The sequence below is a fragment of the Planococcus citri genome, chromosome 3 (genome assembly GCF_950023065.1).
Source record: "Planococcus citri chromosome 3, ihPlaCitr1.1, whole genome shotgun sequence".
Classification (NCBI taxonomy): domain Eukaryota; kingdom Metazoa; phylum Arthropoda; class Insecta; order Hemiptera; family Pseudococcidae; genus Planococcus; species Planococcus citri.
The window spans coordinates 27717125-27737403 of record NC_088679.1 but is presented as its reverse complement, the minus strand read 5'-3'; the positions used below and the strand labels follow the sequence as shown (position 1 = coordinate 27737403).

The following is a 20279-nucleotide window of genomic DNA, read 5'->3' as shown; positions in this document are numbered from 1 at the left end:
TTCATCGTACCTCTGCTGTCAATTTTATTAATAGCATTAATTACACAATTCGTTCGCTTCTGTTTGTGAATCGAATCGCCTAATACAGAGTACTTATATGAGCCTTACTAAGTATGTGGTACTATAATATGGGGAAATGGAAGTACGATGTTGAGAAGACGATGTCATAATCGTGAGACAGAGAGAGACAAGGCCAAATAGTGATTTTAATTTTTCTATTATTTTATTTCTGAAAAGCAATTGTAACAGCGACACGTCACGTAACAGTATAATGCGTAATACGAGGAGAGGAACTTTCTTCTTGGAAGAACTTAGGTGGCGAAGGTATAAGCTCGATGATGATGGCGCCGCAGCATCGGCGATGATTATTTTTGGTGTATCATTTTTACATAACTCGATCGACGATAAGGTAGCTATCTTTATTGCAAGTGATGAGAGAATCGTCACAATCACCATGAACCATGATTGATTACTTTCTTTTGGTCGAGTAGATCGATTGATCGGATCGGATCAAATATCGCGATTGTTACTCTAATAAGCGGTTCTTGCACCATTCAAAGAAGAAAAAGAGATTCGCAAAATATTATAAAGACAGACGTTTGGTTACATTTTGTAGATGACAAAAAAAAAAAAAAATACTACATAGACGTAAGTACACAGAGAGTAGTGCTTAACGGGTACTCGAATTAAAGCACATTTTACAACGATTCCGATGTCAGAATTTGTATTCGAGCTAGAGTATGTACTTTTGTTAGTTGGAGAGCAGATTTACGAGCTTGAAATTCTGCAATATTTGTAAAGTGGCCTTGAATGATTTTTCACTTGACATTATGAGCCTCTCACCCCTCTTTCCACTCCTGGATTATTTCTACCAGCAGAGAAATTTTAGAACTACACAAAAAAAGTTTACTCTCAACTGTTTAAAAATTCAAAGGTCACAATTTGATAAAATTGGGATTAAAAAAATGAAATTTGGTTCGTGGTTTCGAGCCTTTTCAGAGTCTATATAGCAGATTTTTAGATTTTCCTGATTCGAAATAGATAACTTACCTATCTGGGCAGGTACAGAATTTGAATTTTGTTTTTTTTTATGATAATTTTTCCAAAATAAAAAAAGGTCAAAAAAAGTTGCCTAGTGTAATATAGATGTCAAGGCTACTATGTAGATCTAATATCAAAAAGTTGAGATAAAAATGTCAGCTGCCTATCTGGGCTGCGTATCATAGTGCCAATTCGCCGTTGCTCTGAAATTTATACGTACCTACATAATATTAACGTATGTGCAAATTTCTCGAAAATCTGATCTTATAATTTTACGTAATTGATCTATGCTCAGCAGGAATTTCAAAATGTAACGTTAAAAGTTACCTTGCCAGGGGAAGGGAGCCTATTGACCCGGCAACCTAGTCTATACTTTGTATACTGTAAGATGGTCTCTCGACAGGAGGGTATTCTTTTTTTTTCTTTCAACAATACCATCTCTTCTTCGGCGAGATGATTATATGGCGAACGAGTTCGAGTATTTAAAATAATATATTCAAGTGCCCGTTTCATTATGTTCGATATGCATTGTAAGTGAATCATATGTGATTGAAAGTGAATTTATTGTGGTGTTGGTTACGTTCGATTGGTATGGATTGGAGTAAGATTTTGGTAAGTTGAATATACTTTTTTGATTATTTTTTACAAGATGAATTCAGCTTGTATTTTTTTTCAATCGTTAAAGTTTGGTGATTTTCAACAAATTTTCATTTTACTTCTTAATTAAGCGTTTTCTTTTCTTAAATCGAAGTGTAAACGAGTAAATTAATTTTCAGATCTCATCTTTGCTACTCTTTAGCGTAGCTTTCGCTGTAGAAGCAAACAAGGCAACCACATTAAAACCGTTAGCTGCGAGTAACACTGCAGCCAAGCAATCGAGCCCATTGAAAATTTCATCGCCTTCGAAAGATGCTTCAAAACCAAAACCAACGACAAATGGCAAAGTACCAAGTGATGCCAAAGAACCAAAAGGGTTCACATTAACAGGAGATCATCCTCCTGGTGGCATTGCCGGTGGAATATTCACTGGCCAGGGTAATACGTTGGCCCATCACATCGGATACAATTTGTACAATATTGGAAACAAACCGATATTCAACGGATCTCCTTTCGGCAAACCAGGAAAACCAGTTGTTAGTCCTAATCATCTCAAACCAATTAAACCAATTGGAATCAAACCTGGCGGAGGTGCTGCTGCTGTCAAACCTGGCGCAGGTGGCGCTTCTGGAGGAAGTGGAACAGGTGGTGGTCAAGCCAGCGGTGGCGGTCAGGGTCAAGGGAGCGGTTCTGTCACAGCGGGTGGAGGTGGATATGGGAATATTGGAGGTGGCGGATCCGGTAGCGGATCATCTGAAGGTCAAACGTCAGGACAAGGGGGTGAATATGGTAGTGGAGGTGGCCATGGCGGCGGTCATGGCGGTGGACATGGTGGATTAGGAGGAGGTCAAGGTGGCGGTGTAGGAGGTGGTCATGGCGGCGGATTCGGTGGTGGATTTGGAGGCGGTCATGGAGGAGGATTTGGTGGCGGATTCGGAGGTGGACATGGCGGTGGTCATGGTGGAGGCGGAGGTCATGGTGGAGGCGGTGGTCATGGTGGAGGCGGAGGTCATGGAAGTGGCAGTGGGTCTGGTTCTGGATCAGGATCCGGATCTGGTTCAGGTTCTGGTTCATTTGGAGGCGGCGGTTATGGAAGCGGATCAGGAGGTGCCAGCGGATCGGGTTCTGGTGGATTCGGAGGAAGTGGATCAGGATCGGGTTCGGGCAATTTTGGTGGTTCGGGTGGATTTGGTGGAAGTGGATCTGGCTCAGGAGGATTTGGCGGATCTGGTAGTTTTGGTGGTAGTGGTTCAGGTTCTGGAGGATTCGGTGGTAGTGGATCTGGCTCTGGTAGTTGGGGCGGCAGTGGGTCAGGATCTGGAGGATTTGGTGGCAGTGGATCCAGCTCCGGAGGTTTCGGCGGCTCGGGGGGATTCGGAGGTAGTGGCGGCGGTTCAGGTGGTTTCGGTGGAAGCGGCTCAGGCAGTTTTGGAGGAAGTGGAAGTGGTAGCGGCTCTGGAGGATTTGGTGGAAGTGGTTCGGGAGGTTTCGGCGGAAGTGGCTCAGGTGGTTTTGGAGGTAGCGGATCAGGTGGATTTGGAGGTGGCGGTTCTGGTGGTTTTGGAGGTGGCGGTTCCGGAGGATTTGGCGGAAGTGGAGGATTTGGAGGAGGCGCAGGTGGAAGTGGATCGTTCGGAGGTGGCGGCGGAGGTTACGGATCGGGTGGTGGAGGATTTGGAGGTGGCGCTGGTGGTGGATTCCATGGTGGCGGCTATGGAGGCGGCGGCGGCGGATACAGACCTCGACCGACACATATTGGATCACAAGGACATGGAACTGGAGGTGGTGGCGGCCACGGCCAAGCTCAAGGTATGTATTGTACTTGAACTTTTTTCTAACATTTTGCATTAAAGCAAAATCCTAAAATGTGGCCATGATAAATAGACCAAATAGTTTTGTTGGCAGGTCTAGCATAAATTTTTCCACATTATTCAAAGGTGGCCACCTGGTTTGAAATCTTTGCACAATGAAGTTGTCCCGACCGGCAGAAAAAATTTTTAACCGGAGAAAGCTAAATTGAAAGAGCATGCAAGAAGAGATCAGCCAAAATTTCAGAGGTCAAAGTGCAGCTTTCGATTTTTGGTAAATTTTTAAAAATCAGAGGTGGCTCAAAAAATTTTAAAAAAATAAAAATTTTACAGCGTTGACTTAGAAAGTTGTTTGGTATGCTTCCTTTTTTTGACTCTCCACCTACAAGTGAAATATCTCAACTGGTATAAAAATTGTTGAACCGACAAAAAGGAATTGAAAGAAAACCCTAATATAAACCACCAGCCAAAATTTCAGATGCTGAGATTTATTTTTCGATTTTTGGCGAACTTCTTAAACATTTTAATTCAGGCCAAAATTACATATGAAAAAATCAAAATTTCAACAAATCAGCCTTAAAAGCTAAAATTTGGTTTATACCCTATTTTCTACCTGGTGAGTCGATTGGTGACGGTTTCGAGCTGTTTTGGAGCCTACAGCGGATTTTAGGTTTCTCCAGTTCTCGAAAAAACGCTGTGAATTGGGTGAAAGTGAAATTCAAGACCTATAAACTAGAATTTGCCTTCTTTGCGACCCTTTCCATCGATTTAGGCAAGTATGTATTATGAATTTTTTTTGCCAGTTCAAATCCAAAATTTTCTCCAGTGATTGATTTTGAAAAAACATGAAAAAATCATCGTCCGCAAACGCGTATACAAAAAAGACTTAAGTTTGGTTTACACACTATTCTCCACCTGCTGAGTTGATCGGTGACGATTTCGAACCAGTCTGGACCCTTTTTGAGCGTTTTTTTCAAAAACTGGAGAAACTTAAAATCCGCTGGAGACTCTAGAACCATTCGAAACTGTCACCAATCGACTCAGCAGGTCGAAAATAGCGTGTAAACCAAATTTTAGCTTTGTAGGTGAACTTGGTGAAATTTTTTTCTTCATTTTTCAACAGGCCACTTCGGACAAAAAAACTGCAATTTTCAAAAATAAATTTCGCCCACAAATTTCATTTATTTTTTGAACATAAGGTGTTCAAAAGATGCGAAATATTCTCTACTTTCGATTTAAATGATTTTGAAACCAGTAAATGTGATCGGCTTGCCAGGTTGCATTTATCTGGAGAAAATCCCCTGTGGCCACATTTGACCACTTTACTTCATTTCTATTTATTTTTCATCATTTTTTTGTAATCTATTTTCTTCTTCTCCATTTATAGGTAGCTATGGATCGCAACACCAAGGTTCCATTAGCATAAGTGGCGGTGGTAATGGAGGCGGTGGTGGCTCCGTCGGTGGTGGAGCTTCATCATATGGTTAGAATTTGCTCATAGGATTGCTTATATGTGTAAATACCAATATTCTAAGTTCAGAAAGAAACGAATTGGCGGAATTTCTGCCAGATCGATATTTCTAGTTCAGATTTGAACAGAGTGATATAAAAAAAACTTTTCATTTTTTTTTTCCTTTTAAATACCTAGTATTTTAATATATTATTTTGATATTATTTGTAATATTTTTATTTAATTTTTGAATGAATTTTGTTGTGTTGTGTATTAAACTATAAGACTGTTTTTATTTATACCGACAAAATTGTAAATATGGAAATTTAAACGTTGACTTAGATACTTTTTTATCAATGTAAAATTATTTCCGCGTAACTCAATATGGATCAAGTTATCAACAGTAATCAAGCTATCAACTGCGATACATTGTAGGGTGATGAGTGGTGAATACGACCTTGGTTCGCTTTTTAGGAGTGAGTAATTCGTCCAAATGTATCAAATTATACAATGAAATTTATACCAAGATCTTGATACATTAATTTTCGAGCTGTTCCCACTCGTTTATATCAAGTTGGTTGTATTGTATGTAGCTCACGTTTATGTATGAATCATGATATGATATTATTTTCAGATTTAACTGATTTAAATTATGGATATTTCATTGAAAACTATGTGAGAAAGCATTTTCCTAAACACTGTTAAAATGTAGGTATGTAGAATGCACAAAAAAATGCAACATTCGAGAGTACAACATAATAAGAAAATGTAAGTCTATTCTGAACCTGTTATGAGACTTGGTTTTCTTTAGTTTGATGATTACCTACTTATAATACCTACATCGTAAAAATTGCATTATTGAAAGTATGTAGTAAGGTTAATAATATTTTTAATATGTTTTAGTTTATTAATTTGATGAGATTTGATCAGTCGCAGAAAGACTTTGTTAGTAGGGCCAACTTCATTTTTGCCAAGTTTGCTGTGAAATGTTCTTGAAGAAAAAATTTATCCCGGAGGTTTGGAAGGCGGGGGAGAGGGGTTGCAATTACTCCATATATGCCATATGCTGGACTATCTAATTGATGAAGCCTCGGAAAACATCACGAGCAAATTACAGTAAAACGTACATACATACATAGGAGCAGTAAGATTCAATTCCAAAAAATTGAAAAGAAAAAACATTTTTTGAAACTGCGAGTCGATGAGGGTTATTTTTTCGGGAAATCACCCTTTTCTAGAGCTTTCATCAGTACACTCTAGGAGCTAAAGTTTATTCTGATGGGCGACATTTGATCAGAATCTTCAGCCCAGTCTTCCTCTGGTTACATTATTAGCCACAGCTCTCAATTGCTAACCTTGATGTTTAAGTTCTAATCAAACGTTTTTTAAGCATATTTCCTCATCCTATCACAGCACATTTCACAAATGTGTATCTCAATAAAAACCGGATCACTTCAATTAAATACACACTGCTGTGTTTAAATTTAATGCCTTTGGATTATTACTTTGTATACGTTATTTATCCAATATGTCGTCGATTGAGGTAACAATTGAAATAATTTTTGGATATTTTTTATACCTACATGATTTGTGTGTTTTGTTTACATTCGAAGATGTCTTACGTGCCAAAATTGATCAAGCAATTTGATCTGGCGCCTGACGTGGTTTTGAACTCTTTTTTGATTTGCTCATGCATTCTCAGGTATCTTCGAACGTGTAGGGTTATATGTGTTTTAGTATTAGTAATTTGTGTTGTGTGAGATCATTACCTTGGTCTTATCGATTTATCCGAGCTTCAAGAAAACAATAGCGACGATTCTTCGACTGCTACGATTACCGAAGTCAACGATTCGATCGAGAAAGAATTCAGTGAGGTTCAAGAAAAATTGAACCTATCAGGCCCGCGATCCGGCGACGGCAGCTCCCAGGCATGCAATGCCAGCTGCGATTACATTCCATATAACATACAAAGAAGAGAATATTCCCCGCGCTAACAGATTTTACATCGATAATATCCAACCCTGAACGCCGATTTTTTTCAATCCTATAAGTAGGCAACACCAATCCATCTTCGAAGAAAGTATGCACCAGACACGAACTTACTAACATGTAACAATCACGGTGAAAAACTTTTTTCCATCGCTTCAGCTGGCCATATCTACGTGAAAAATCACCGAATATTTCCAACTAACTTAAGCGAGCATTACGAGCTACAGGGGATAGGTAATAGGTATCAGGCTAGGCGAGCTCGCAAGCAGATCTACGTATATAGATAGAGATACATCCGAATAAAATTCGGCTGCGGCTACGACCACGGCGTCTGCCAAGCGGAGAAACCGCAGTCCGCATCTATCGCATCGTATTCTTCGTTAAGTACATTCGAGCCGATAAAACCGCCAGCAAATGGGAAATAGTGTGCCACGTGGTTGCGAACAATTAATTTATTCCAACGAGTTTTCCATAATAATTATCAGACACCGGGCAAGTTATCTGCTGCGAATGCTTTTATATACAGAGAACAGCAACCGCCTGGTGCCTGGTGCCTGAGCAGCCGCGAATACGAGTATACTCGCGAGCTGGATCGCGTTTATAGGCAGCATTTTAGCGCGTTTATCGTTAGTTATTTTAGATGAAAAATAGCTGAGAAGAGCACTCGACGAGAATTAGCTAGAATTCGCAGTTATATTCAATATCGCAGCCGAACCGTATAATCGAAAAAGTTGCTGCCTATGTATAGCAGCACGACGACGACGAGGGGCAAGGGTTTGGCGGTTATATTTTTGTAAACGTAGTATAAATACCTAACTGCGAGAGAGAAAAAAAAATGATGAGGAAAAAACACTCTTCTCTCATCGTCGTCGGCGGTGTACCTATATTTTAATAAACGCCGAATGAGAAAATAGGTAAATTAACTCGATGGGTAGGTAAAAAAACACACCCTTTTCTAGAAAATTGATATAAAATGATTACAACTTAACAACGTTTCTATACTGTATTTCGTTGCATGACCTTTAGGGGGCAACCTCATCCTTTCATTCGTAAGATCACCTAAGCTGGCTTTTCCTTCTCGTTTCACTCGACCTTAGACCCGTCAAAATACCCAACAACGTCACAAAATAAATCCTCTGAAAATAGTTTAACGACGAGTGTAAACGATACATCATTCGTTTGACCTACGCACGCTTCACATACACACGTTTTCTCTTCCCCATACGTCGACGTCGACGTCGTCGTCGTCGTCAGCGTCGCTGTAAATTTGATTTTTCCATTAATTACGTTTATTAATTTACATTTTCGATAATGTGAAATTTATATGTTTTCGGTTGATGAATAATATGTATTTCGTCCTGCTCGTATCCCTTCATCGACATCCAATATTTCTAAGTTTTGTAAAATTACTCGTTTCAGTTCCGCATTTATGTAGGGACTGGAATTTAATGCTCTAAAATTGAACGTACCTACTTTCACGCGAACTGCTACGTATAATAATTAATGATGGAATTATATGTATTTTTCTGCGTAGATTTTCATAATATAAATTCATTCGAATATTTTTCAAATTGGATACAAATGATGGGTAAATAGATACTGCATAGCTGGACGCCCATACGAAAATTACCGATGTTAATTTACATGTTGTAAAAATAAGCTCGTTGTTAATTAATCATTCGCGATTATCGTGAAATAATTTCAACAACATATCATATACAGTCCAGCATTTAAGAATGGAAATAATTGCACCCCCTACCCGGCCAATCCTCTGACAATGAGAACTATTTTCTTGAAGGGGACATCCTAAGGAATATTCTAAAGCAAACTTGCCGAAAACAAGTTGGCCATACTAACAAAATGGCGGTCATTTTGATTGACCGTTTTGAACAGGATTCTGGATTCATCTTTGTAGAATGCAAAGTCTCCGACCAAAAAGAGAAATTTACTTCATTCCTTTTCCATCCCTTCCGTTCCTACCGAAAAACTCTCCCCCTCTTTGGACTTGTGAAATTTTGAATTTTGATCTGAGTCAAACTTGTAATGCATGAACTTTTTAACTTGACTAACGTCATTTATTAAAAACTATGCGAATGGGTAAATTATGCGATTTTTGCGGACGTTGTTTTTTTTGTCTTGTAAAAATTGTGGTCTCAAATAAAAATAAAAATCGACGATCGTTTAGTTTTTAAATTATATTATACAGAAAGCAAACATGTAGTAATAAATCAATATCTAATTTGGTAAACATAAATTTATTATTTGGATTTTAAAATCAAAACGTCCACCTTTACAAGAAGCTCATCCTTGTTCCAGTAGATGTAATTCTTATAGTTCTCACTTAATCCAAAGTCATTGCTCGGAAAAAAATTACTCAACAGCTGACACTCATTTCAACGAAGAAGAGTAAAAAACGTAAGCAAAGAGCCTGTAAACCTGGTGTTGAAGAAAAAAATGAAATTTTTGAAAACCCGATTTAATATATATATGTTTATGTTTTTCACTGTTACTTTGTTGCAAGCATAAGTACCAAATCTATTACTTGTTTAGACGTTTTGATTCCAAATAATATGTAGGTAAGTATACCAAATTAGATGCCGATTTATTACTACATGTTTTCTTTCAGTTTATTATAATTTAAAAACTAAACGATCGTCGATTTTTATTTTTATTTGAGACCAACATTTTTACAAGTTCAAAGTGTACCGTATTCTGGGGTGGCTTTGAAACGGCGAGGTGACTTTGAAAGGTGCTTCACTCGTTACTTAACACCGCCTAGTGACGCTCGTATGAACTAAAAATGTGTTGTGATGGGCTACAGGATGCCCAGAAATATCGAGCACCCCCAAGAAAGTTTTTCATTAAAAATATAGGTTGGCAACGTGAAATAGATGCATATGATTGGTGGAATGTTATCTCTCCAGTCCAACAACCAATCATGTGCTATCATTATTATCATTCACTGTGACCAACCAAAGTATTTCAGTAGAAAACTTTTTTAGGGGTACTCGATATCTCTGGGCACCCTGTATGTGTATTCGGGAGGTTTCAAGCTACACGAGGATACCCCGGATAATGTTTTACGCGAAAGTGATCCTGCATTTTTAACTAACTATAAGTAAGTGAATTTTAGTTGCATTTTTGGTTTTTGCAGAAAATTTTACTCCATTTCAGTCTGGCGAGTGTTTCGAGAATATTAATGTGATCAAGTAAGTACCCATAAATATCAGCCATTCAAACCTTCCACTTTCGAAATAAATAAACTTGTTTATGTACGAAAATGCATTGTTCCCGCTCAAATGACCACTTTAAAATTTGGGGTCACATTGAAAGGCAATTTGAATAATTTTGATAACATTTTTCACATTAAAATTTTGATATAGGTATTTTGTTATTTTCAGATTTTTTATGACAAGATGAGACATTAAAAACGTATACCTGGGGCCAACGTTGATATTTTTTTATGATTTTTGTGACCTTGCTGACCTTTTTGTGACTTTTTATTATAGGAACGGGTTCAATACGTCCTTTGCGATACCTGGAGCCATAAAAAAATTCTGCAACGATGAAGAAGTGTGCATCAATTGTGGTTGAATGTTTTAAAAAATCATTATCGTAATTTAATTATCACAATTTTAATATTTCATGAATTCTCAATTTTTTGAATAAATTTTTCAGCTTTTTTGCCTTTTTTATTCATTTTGTTTACATGGTATTGAATACTCGTAGATTTGATATCCGTTGAAAAAATAGGGGGTTTCAAAGTGCCCCCAAACGCGGGGTGAGTTTGAAAGGGTACATTTTGATCTGCCATTTGGCTCCATATTGAGATGAAAACATTTTTTTGCGGGAATATCAATGTCTCTTCAACGTCTAGAAAGTCTTTTCTGGAATTTTTAATTAAGGGTCATCCAAAAAAATTGAACGAAAAAAACCGTTTTTTTCGTTCAAAGCTACCCCACCGAATACAGTATAGTGTAAACAAACAACAACAGCAATACATGGAGCTAACACTAGTCGAGGACGCCGCATTTAGCATAAGCTGTATTACGGGGTAAATAAAGTGAAAATCTCAAGACAAAAAAAACTTCAGGCCTCAGAGAAGTGAGTATATCTACGAATTAATAAGTAAACCAAAAATACAAGTAAGGCGTGGTTTTTCAATGTTTCATTTTTTTTTTTTCAGAAAAAATTTGAATGTAGCGCCGCTTGGTAACCGCCAACAAAACCAGAATTTTCATGATTCCGTGAAATCCCTATATTTTGAGGTAAGTATGTCCATATATTCTACATGCACCACAATACTTTTATAAGTGACTCGCATGAAAAGCTTGGGTCTTCTACAGATTTTGATAGTGTGAAGGAAAAAAGAACAGAAGATAGCGTAAAAAAAAACCTGCAAGTACAAATACTTTCAAGTCAGTACAACAGCAGTAAGCAATTTTCTATCTTTAACTACCACGATATTGATGGCAAGCTGAGACAAAGGATTTGGATGAACTGAAATTTATGGAGCTTTGCAAATGCAAACTATTAAGGCAAATCATGCAAATACTACATATAATTCGACATCGAATGTACTTGTATTTTCAGAACACAAAAGTAAGCAACTTTCCATCTTTCCATCCACTGAACTAATCAAGATAAGGAACAACATTTTGCGGTCATTTTGATAGAAAGACCAGCTAAAATCACAGATTTTGCTTTCCAATATAGGACTCATGCAAAATTTTCTGAACTGGACAAAGCTAGATCGAAAAGAGCATGCAAAAATTCATCACCAGCCAAAATTTCAAGTGTAAAAGTGTTTTTTTCAATTTTTGGTGAATTTTAGAAAAGAAAACCAAAAATGTACCAACTTGACCTAGAAAGCAAAAATTCAGCATATCCCCCCATTTTCGACCTGCTAAATCGATTGGAAACTGTTTCAAGCCATTTGAACAGTTCTGGAGCGTCCAGCAGATGTCCTCAAAATTTCATCAAATGAATTTGGAAAGCCAAAATTCATTCTGTGCTTAATGAGAAAATTTCAAGCATCAAAAAGTTGCTGCAAGCTCCAGAACTGATCAAAACCTTTTGAAACCATTTCCAATCTATTTGGTAGGTCTAAAATAGGGCATATCTCCAAATTTCCGCTTTCTAAGTCAATTTGGTAAAATTTTGATTTTTTTCTCATTTTTGGTTTCAACTTGATTTTTAAAAATTCACCAAAAATCGAAAGATGCACTTAAGCACTTAAAAAATTATTGTGGCTGGTGATCATTTTTGCACGCTTTTTCGATATAGCTCGCCGTAGCGCCGAATTTCGATCCCAATCTTAATCACCTGATATTAGGACAGCTTTCGAACCCCTGCGAACCACCGTGGTCCTCTACGAATTGGGGCAGTACATCCATGCGCAACAGAATCAAGAAAATGTGGATTCTGCTCAATTCGTTGAGGTCAATCAGTAATGTTTTCTACCTGTAGTGTGTACGTTCGATGTCACACAAAATTCCTAATTAGTGTGCTTCATTTTTTTTTTATTACGTTGATTGTGTTAATTTTAACAACTTCGTCCAATATTTTTTTTCTTAATAACTATGAGTATCGACAAAGTAAAAACATAAGACGAAACAATACCAGGCAGCTCCGCTGCGCTGAACGAGGGTGCGGAACTGCGGACGTACCAGTACGTATATTTCAGCTTAATTACGCAAGAAAGGTTAAATATTTTGGCATGTAGGAAATAAAATTTGTTTAAATTGCAGTTACAATTAATGAGCAACTGCAGCTCAAGTCGAATGTAGTCCCCCAGCATCCTCACGGCGCAGTACCACATCGGTATGTAGAGATGCAGGTGCGGCGTGAGATGTTTGAGATTGCCACTGAGACAGATGACGATTTGCGGGAAGCGTTCAGTAGAATTGTGGATCGATAAGCTAATTAATTCGATCATATCCTCGACATTATTCCTCACGCCAGCGTACACTAACACGTGTTTTTTTCTTAGATACCCAAGGGCGCTGACGGCGCGTATAGAATTTACGGATATTCAAAGAACCTTGCAAAGGAGGAGAGAACTGTGACCTCGGCTGACTTGTCAATCAAAATGGCAACCCATTTTTTTTAGTAGGGATACTTTTAATTTTTTTCTGAAAAAATATGTATTTTTTAAAAAAATTTATTCATTTTCATCATACCAGACGTTGATGAAACTGAAATGATTCACCAAAAGTTTTATTTTCAATAAACCGGATCAAGAATTGGATGTTAGTATTGACGAAGTATGTACATTCAAGTTTGCCAAATGTTGCTATGAGATATGAAAACAAATTCAGTGCAAAAGTGAATTTTTCTGGGTTATCAAATACCACATAGGTATGAAATTCACCCTTCGGAGTTTGATTACAAGTACATAATTGAAAATAATATTCGCCAATTACATATATCCGATGAGTATGCATGCTTAAGGCGCATACAAAAGCTGTATCGCCACAATGTAAGATTGCTGCTGGTGGTTTGATCATTCGCTCGATTTTATACTAATTCCTGCGAATGAACAAGATGTGATAATGGATATCAACAAAACCATATGGATATTAATTTTCGGGATACTGAGTCAAGTTCAGCGATTAACTATATAGTGATTCATAAAAAGACTTCGAAATTGGCACAACACAAAATGACTGATCTGAAAAGATTATTGAATGACACGTTAAGTGAAGTGCATACTGATCTTGATCAGATCGCCTTCCATGAAAACCAGATGCTGGATTTTTCGAAAGAGGAGTTTTGTGATTTTCAGTATTTTCACCCAAGGTTATTTTTGGTAGAATTTCAGTGAACTATGTAGTTTATATGCAAATTAGTACCCAAGATAACTACCTACTCATGCCTAATATTATACTTTATGTGTTTTATTTCATTTTTAACAATTCGAATAATTTTACTATTTTCAATGATTCTTTTTTAAATTTTAATTTCATATAACTAGGCCATGTGCAGAAGCTTTTTAGTTTCAAATAAATTAAGTACTTAAGATTTGTGATTTTTACCTGTGATGGCTAATTTTAGTGTTTTATTTTCAACTACTTATTTCAATTAATTCCACATTCAATTCTTTTCGCAGTTGATGTAATGACGTGTAGATAATAATCTCGACATTTTTTCAAATTGTGTGGTTTTAAAACCACAACTGAAATTTTATGTTTTTCAGTGGTTTGAAATGGATGATAGGCCGAATGACTTCGATTTTATGTGAGTATCAGAATTGGATTATTAAAGCAAAAATACTTTATCGTAATTCTGTGTTTTTTGTCAACAGATTTAGCTGGGTGAAATTCGATACCCCAGTTATAATTTATTTAGGAAAAGGCTACGCTTATGTACCGGTTTATACGGATTATTGGGATCATGAAAACAAGATGGTATCGTGGTACGCTCTCATGTACATTTGGACGAAATGCGGCCAATATGGTATCGGGATGCAGCTAATGTGATACACGATCGAAACAAATACTACTATCGAGATTTAAGTTTCCGATATGATCTCTCGCAGTAGGTATTCATCAAGGGATATATTTGTAAATATATTAATTATGTAATTTATTATTACAAAGTATTATTACTAAAATATCATTTGAATGCTACTTTGTTTACATTGTTTAGGTGTTCGACGCCAAAGGTACCGATAGAGGGTTAGTAAAGGCTGATAAGGATAACAACAATGGCAGGTTAGAGGATGTTTTGCGCCAATTGCATGAAAACTGCCTCTACCATGGAGTACCTATGTACGTGATTGAAAATTGTTATGTGTTTGTTCGAGATCTGTTCGCCCGGTGGAGGTTGGAAGATATTTTGGTACCAATTCCTAATGTACCGAACAGATGGGTAAATTACAAAAACATATAGCAATATATTATCAATTCTCAAACTAGCTTCTAACATATTTTAATAATAATTCACAGCCAACTTCAGTTACAGACCCACCAAGGCAACGTGCTCCATTGAGAGTAAGTTTGATTTTATAGTACCTACTTACTTATAGTAATGATTGTAAAAGTAAACTCTTCAGTATTATGACAAATTGAATTAATTTGATTCAAAAATGAAAATTTTTAATTTTTTGAAAGGAAAGTCTTCGAAAATTGCAGTACTGGTTTCTTCGGATAGGAACCAGCACCTAAAACTGATTTCAAATTGGGACACATGTATTAGGAATAAAATTTACGTCGTTATTTACTGTTACCTATATAATATACATTATACATTATAAATACCCATATGTACATTACACATAACATTTTACATACGATTGAAAGTCTCATTAAATATTGATACGTGATTATCAATTAATTTATATAATTTCTTCATAATACTGTATGGTATTCATTTAATTTCATAATGAAATTCCTCGTATGTTAAAGATTTCTTTTTCTTTTCAGGAAAATTTTCGACACGTTTTTGAAAGGGCTGCTGAAATTCAACAGCGAAATGCAACTCTACCGGCACTCCAACCTGTTCCACAGCAACCGCTTGGCCAACAGTTGAACGTTTTAGAGGCATACGCCAGACACAATGCTAGAGTGGTAAACATTTTTATTAAAATGATGAACTAATAATTTAATTTCATCTATTGTTTTTATGATATGAAGATTATCTTTTAAATTCGTAATAAATATGTTATATTTGTAAATAGGAACAAATTAATGCTCAACGAGCGAACGAGATTATGGCCCAAGAACAGGTTGTCGGTGAAGTTGTTCATGGTGTAAACGATCAGCCTATACAAATAATCGAACAAGAACCTGTGCAAGATGAATTGGTACAAGATGAACCGATGCAAGAAGATCGAATGCAAGAAGATCCGATCCAAGAAGAGGTATTAAATAACGATAATGCAGGCCAAATTTTAGAAATTCAATCTTCTCTACAACAAGTGATCAACACGACTCATGGCAGCGTGGAACGCGAGGTGATTATAAATATATTGTTTGAAAACGTTTCCCAGCTGTTTCAGAAGTGGCTCCCAGATGTGAAATTTCACAATAAGTAGGTAATATTGTGTAATTCAACACAAAATGTGGTAAAATTTAGTAAAATTCAACAATAATTACATTGTAAAATTTTAAAATATTCTATATTGTGTGTTATGATGGTATTATTCTCTATGGGAGCCACTTCTGACACATTTTATATTTTATTTTTACAATACTTCAATATGCTGGATCGACTGAAACCGTTTTCAATCAGTTTTGGCCCTCTAGTACCTAACATTCTGGTACATATCACATAATTCCAGCCCCCCCCCCAAAGGTTAAAAAATCTACCCCATTAGGCTGAGAAAAGCGCTTTCAAAAAAATGCAAACTGTTCCCAAACAAAAGCTACCCAATCTCGCACCGTAGTTAGAACAGTTCTTCCATCTGCACGCTGCGATGCACCTCGAGTAGGCGAAATAATACTTTTTCTCACCCGCTTGTGCTTTCTCAAAAGCACACAGAGAATCGGCTTTGTTGAGGCGTTATAGATTATACACAACAACCCTATCAAAAGCTGCGATTAAACTTCTTACAGTTAATTTTGTTATCTTGTGAAACCGTTTAAGAAAATCAACACAGTTAATTAAACAATTTATAGAGTGTATCTTGCAGAATTACTAATCTGTAATATGACGACGACGACGAGCGAGCGAAGACGTAGTCATCGTGAAAATTATACTACGCCGACGTCGCCTCGCTCGCCTTCTATCCTCATCTACTCCTCTATCGTTTAAAGAGTTTCTTCTCTGAAATCTATGCGGTTGTATGTACTTTGTACAGAACTAACAAGTAAGCGTAGCTGTTACACCACGAATCTACATCAAATGCTTGGAATGCACCTGATGGGGACTTTTTGAAGTTTTCGGCTTGCATTTGAGACTTGATGTGGGAACAGAACCCTACTGATTTTTGAGAAAAATATTAGTTCAGTGGTTCTCCATGAATTTTTAGAAAAGGCGAAGTATTTCGAATATAGCGCAATTTGCCATCTAAAAATGGTTGAAGAATTAGCAGAAATACGTGATCTCAGTAATTCGATTGTCTTGTTTCCCACGTCTAAGTATGACCTTTTCGACAAAGTCCAAAAATCTAGTGAAGTGCCAATTGAGAGCGAGACACACCATGCTGATGTAACGTTAACCGCCGGAGATCCGGCACATTATGATTTTCTTGTTTTAGATCAGGCAATGAACAGCGAGCTGGAGAAATTGGAATCTCGTAACGTACGAGCGGCTAGCTATGAACAAGAGGATATCGAAATGACCTAAGAAGAGGATTTATTTACAAAAATATTGGCGCGGGCGTATCGATCCTAACTGTCTTCTAAATCCTTCGAAGTTACATGTCTGCAAACAACGTTTTCAAAAAAGATCAGAATGGTACTGAATTTTTCAAACATGTATTCAAACCATTACGAAGTAGAAACCTATTCTGAGCATTAGCTTCCTGTCTTTTCAGAGCGTATTCTGCCCAAGTGCCCATACTCGTTGCGAATCGATGAATTCCGACTCCAAAGGTAGTATGTATTAAACCTTTTTAGAAGATTTTAACACAGTTCTACGTACGTACACTGTCTACTCAACAGTCAATTTTCACTGCTAAGCAGTCACGATATTTTGCCTTTTTAAAAGCAGTAGTTTTTTCTACTGCAAAACAGTGAAAAACTACTGCTTTCAAGAAGACAAAATGTCGTGACTGCTAAGCAGTGAAAATTGACTGTTTCAAATTTAGAGAGTAGACATCATATCGGATGGAGACAAAACACGAGATGAAGCCAAAAAACGCATCAACGAACTAGGAAACGAAAACACGTTCCCAAAACCCGCTCTTCCGAACGATAATGATGAAGTTGTTGAAACTTCAAAATAAGATGATCACAGTTCAGCATTTAAGTATGAAAGTATGCTATTTATGTTACCGGTGAAGTAACATCAAAAATATTATCAGATTTAACCGCTACTGAACGAAGAAAGCTCAATTTCAACAAATTTTCTCGAAAAGCATAATATGGGTCTCTTCTTGAATTACCCTCTTTCAAGGAATACTTCGAAAATAGAAGTGTTTTTAGAATTGCGCAACAAAGCTCTTATCTATTTTGGTAAGAAACCAACAGCTGAAACTTGGTCAGGAGTTGGTTGCAGCTACTCCCCCCTGGTAGTGCGACAAAATGAATTTAAAAATTTAAAAATAAATAAATGAAAATCTTTTTTTTTTTTTTTGGTTTAACTCGTTTGACAAAGGCTTTCGCTGACAGAATTTTGCCCCCTGGATAATCATGGAACACAGTACAGCACATCTCCATTTTTATTAAACGCTCAGTTTATACTGAGAAAGAAATTGAAGAAACATAAATGATATTGCAGCCGCGGCCAAAATTCAACAAAAATATTATTATATTTAACCGCTACGTCAAATTTTGTGTCATATTTCGGACCGATTTCCGACAAGATTTCTATGACATTGACTTGATCAAAAATTCTTTCTTAGCGGTCTAGATTTTAACCTTCGCAAATATAATGGAAAATGTGCATTTTCAAGAAATATGTACACAATTGAGAATGACTTTATCACTCATTCTGAAAAGAAAGGTCCAACATCCCACCTTTGGCTGAAGGACATTAACATGGTCATTGGTCAACCTAGCAAAATATTACATCGAATCTGAACGTGCAGGAAATTAGTCACTGCACATTGCATGCATTCATTAATTAATTCTTTAAAAATATCGAAAACGTCGAGTAAACTCGACTCCTTGGAACTTGAATTAAATCTTTGGAGGTTCTATAGGTTTCCACATTGGTAAAACCAATTGCTTTGAAGAGTGTAATAGGATGCCCTGCCCAATTGACCAAATCACAAAAAAGTTAAGCTTTCAAAGTGAAATCATTTTGGAAAATGAAAGTTTTGAAAAAGCTCAAATTCTTTAATTTCCAACAAAACAAATAAGTACATACAAATTGGAAATTTTTTTCAAAATTTATTCAACAACATGAGTAAGACGTAAGTCAAAAGCACTTTTTGAAAATTTTGGTAAAAAATTATGCAATAAGAAAAAGAATTGTAATAACGATGGTAAAAAAGGTCGTCTGGCAGTTCCCAAGTTGGGCAAAAATGAAAACTTGGTGAAAGAAATGCCTTGGACGAAAAAATGAAAAAAAAAATTTTAGACCGAAAAGAGAGGATTTTTTTTAATTTTTTCAATTTTTTGGTCAAAGGCATTTCTTTTTGCTCAACTTGTGACCTGCCAGACGACCTTTTTTACTATCGTTATTGCGACTTTTCTCTTTATTACCTAATTATTCTTCTAAAATATTTTTAAAAAGTGATTTTGGTTAATGTTTTTTTTACTCGTGTTGTTTAATTATTCTTGAAAAAATTTCCAATTTATATTCATTTGTTTTTTTGAAAATGAAGGATTTGAGATTTTTCAAAACTTTCATTTTCCAACATGATTTTTCTTTGAAAGCTCGACATTTTTGTGATCAATTGAGCAGGATACCCTATTACACCCTTTTAAGCAATTGAAGCATAGGTACGTTTCCAAAACGCACTAAGTCCATTTTCAAAGATTCTGAAGTTGCAAGGCTATCTAGCATGAAGTTGCGGCCCAAAATGGATGATTTTTTGATATGTTGTGCCCAAGGGTCTTGGCTACAACATATCAAAAAATCAGCCAATTTGGGTTATTTCTTCGTTTCCAAATTGTACTAAGTACCATGAATTTCTTATCAATATTTTTTTGGACTTAGTGCGTTTTGGAAACGTATCCTTCAATTTGTTTCCTCAACAGGGGAACCTAGTTTCTTAATAATTTTTGTCGAAAAATAAACTTTTTTTCAATGATTTAAAAGTTTTTGTTGCGCGTTTAAATATTATAATTTTTTCACTACATTTTCGATCAAGTTCACTACGTCTTTTCCACTACTTTCACAGCCCACTTTTAAAACCATTACTTTTTCACTACCTGTTAGATGGGTTGTCATAATATTACTCAATTTTCAAGAATGTGCAAAAAATGGCCAACGTTTGGTACGCCCGCATTTCAAAATATTCCCTATAAAATATTACAGAGATGATAACTTTCAAAATTTATGCGTAATTCTCGCGCAATTTTTGAACATGAAATATTTTCAAAGTTTGAAAGTCACTCAAAAATACGAATTTACAAAAATTTCCATTTGCTCAGCAGAACCCTAAAAGTTGATTCAGTCTTGAAATTTCAGTTCGTGGTCGGCGGTATCTACTTTTACGTAGTTTTCGCACCAAAATGCGAAGATGCATATGCATGGAACCCACATGCATATGCACAGCAGTTCTTTTTATAGGTAGCAGCAACAAAGTATTCGCTACGATGTAAAAATTACAAATTATT

General features: G+C 36.4%; 2 protein-coding genes across 2 annotated transcripts in view; one reads left to right on the top strand and one right to left on the bottom strand.

Moving 5' to 3' along the window:
* Nucleotides 1–20279, bottom strand: part of LOC135838338 (cytoglobin-2-like) — a 386622-nt gene that overhangs the window by 237299 nt on the left and 129044 nt on the right. The gene's annotated exons all lie outside the window — the stretch shown is intronic.
* LOC135838722 (uncharacterized) lies at nt 129–5231 on the top strand. Its single transcript, XM_065354470.1, has 4 exons — nt 129–142; nt 238–409; nt 1818–3447; nt 4834–5231. The coding sequence occupies exons 1-4, from the start codon at nt 129–131 to the stop codon at nt 4932–4934; spliced, it is 1917 nt and encodes a 638-aa protein (XP_065210542.1). The 3' UTR covers nt 4935–5231.

Excerpts from the sequence above, each read along its gene's own strand:
- LOC135838722 (XM_065354470.1), top strand. Across the intron at positions 410-1,817 it reads ATAACTCGATCGACGATAAG|ATCTCATCTTTGCTACTCTT; the intron begins GTAGCTATCTTT and ends ATTAATTTTCAG. Across the intron at positions 3,448-4,833 it reads CGGCCACGGCCAAGCTCAAG|GTAGCTATGGATCGCAACAC; the intron begins GTATGTATTGTA and ends CTCCATTTATAG.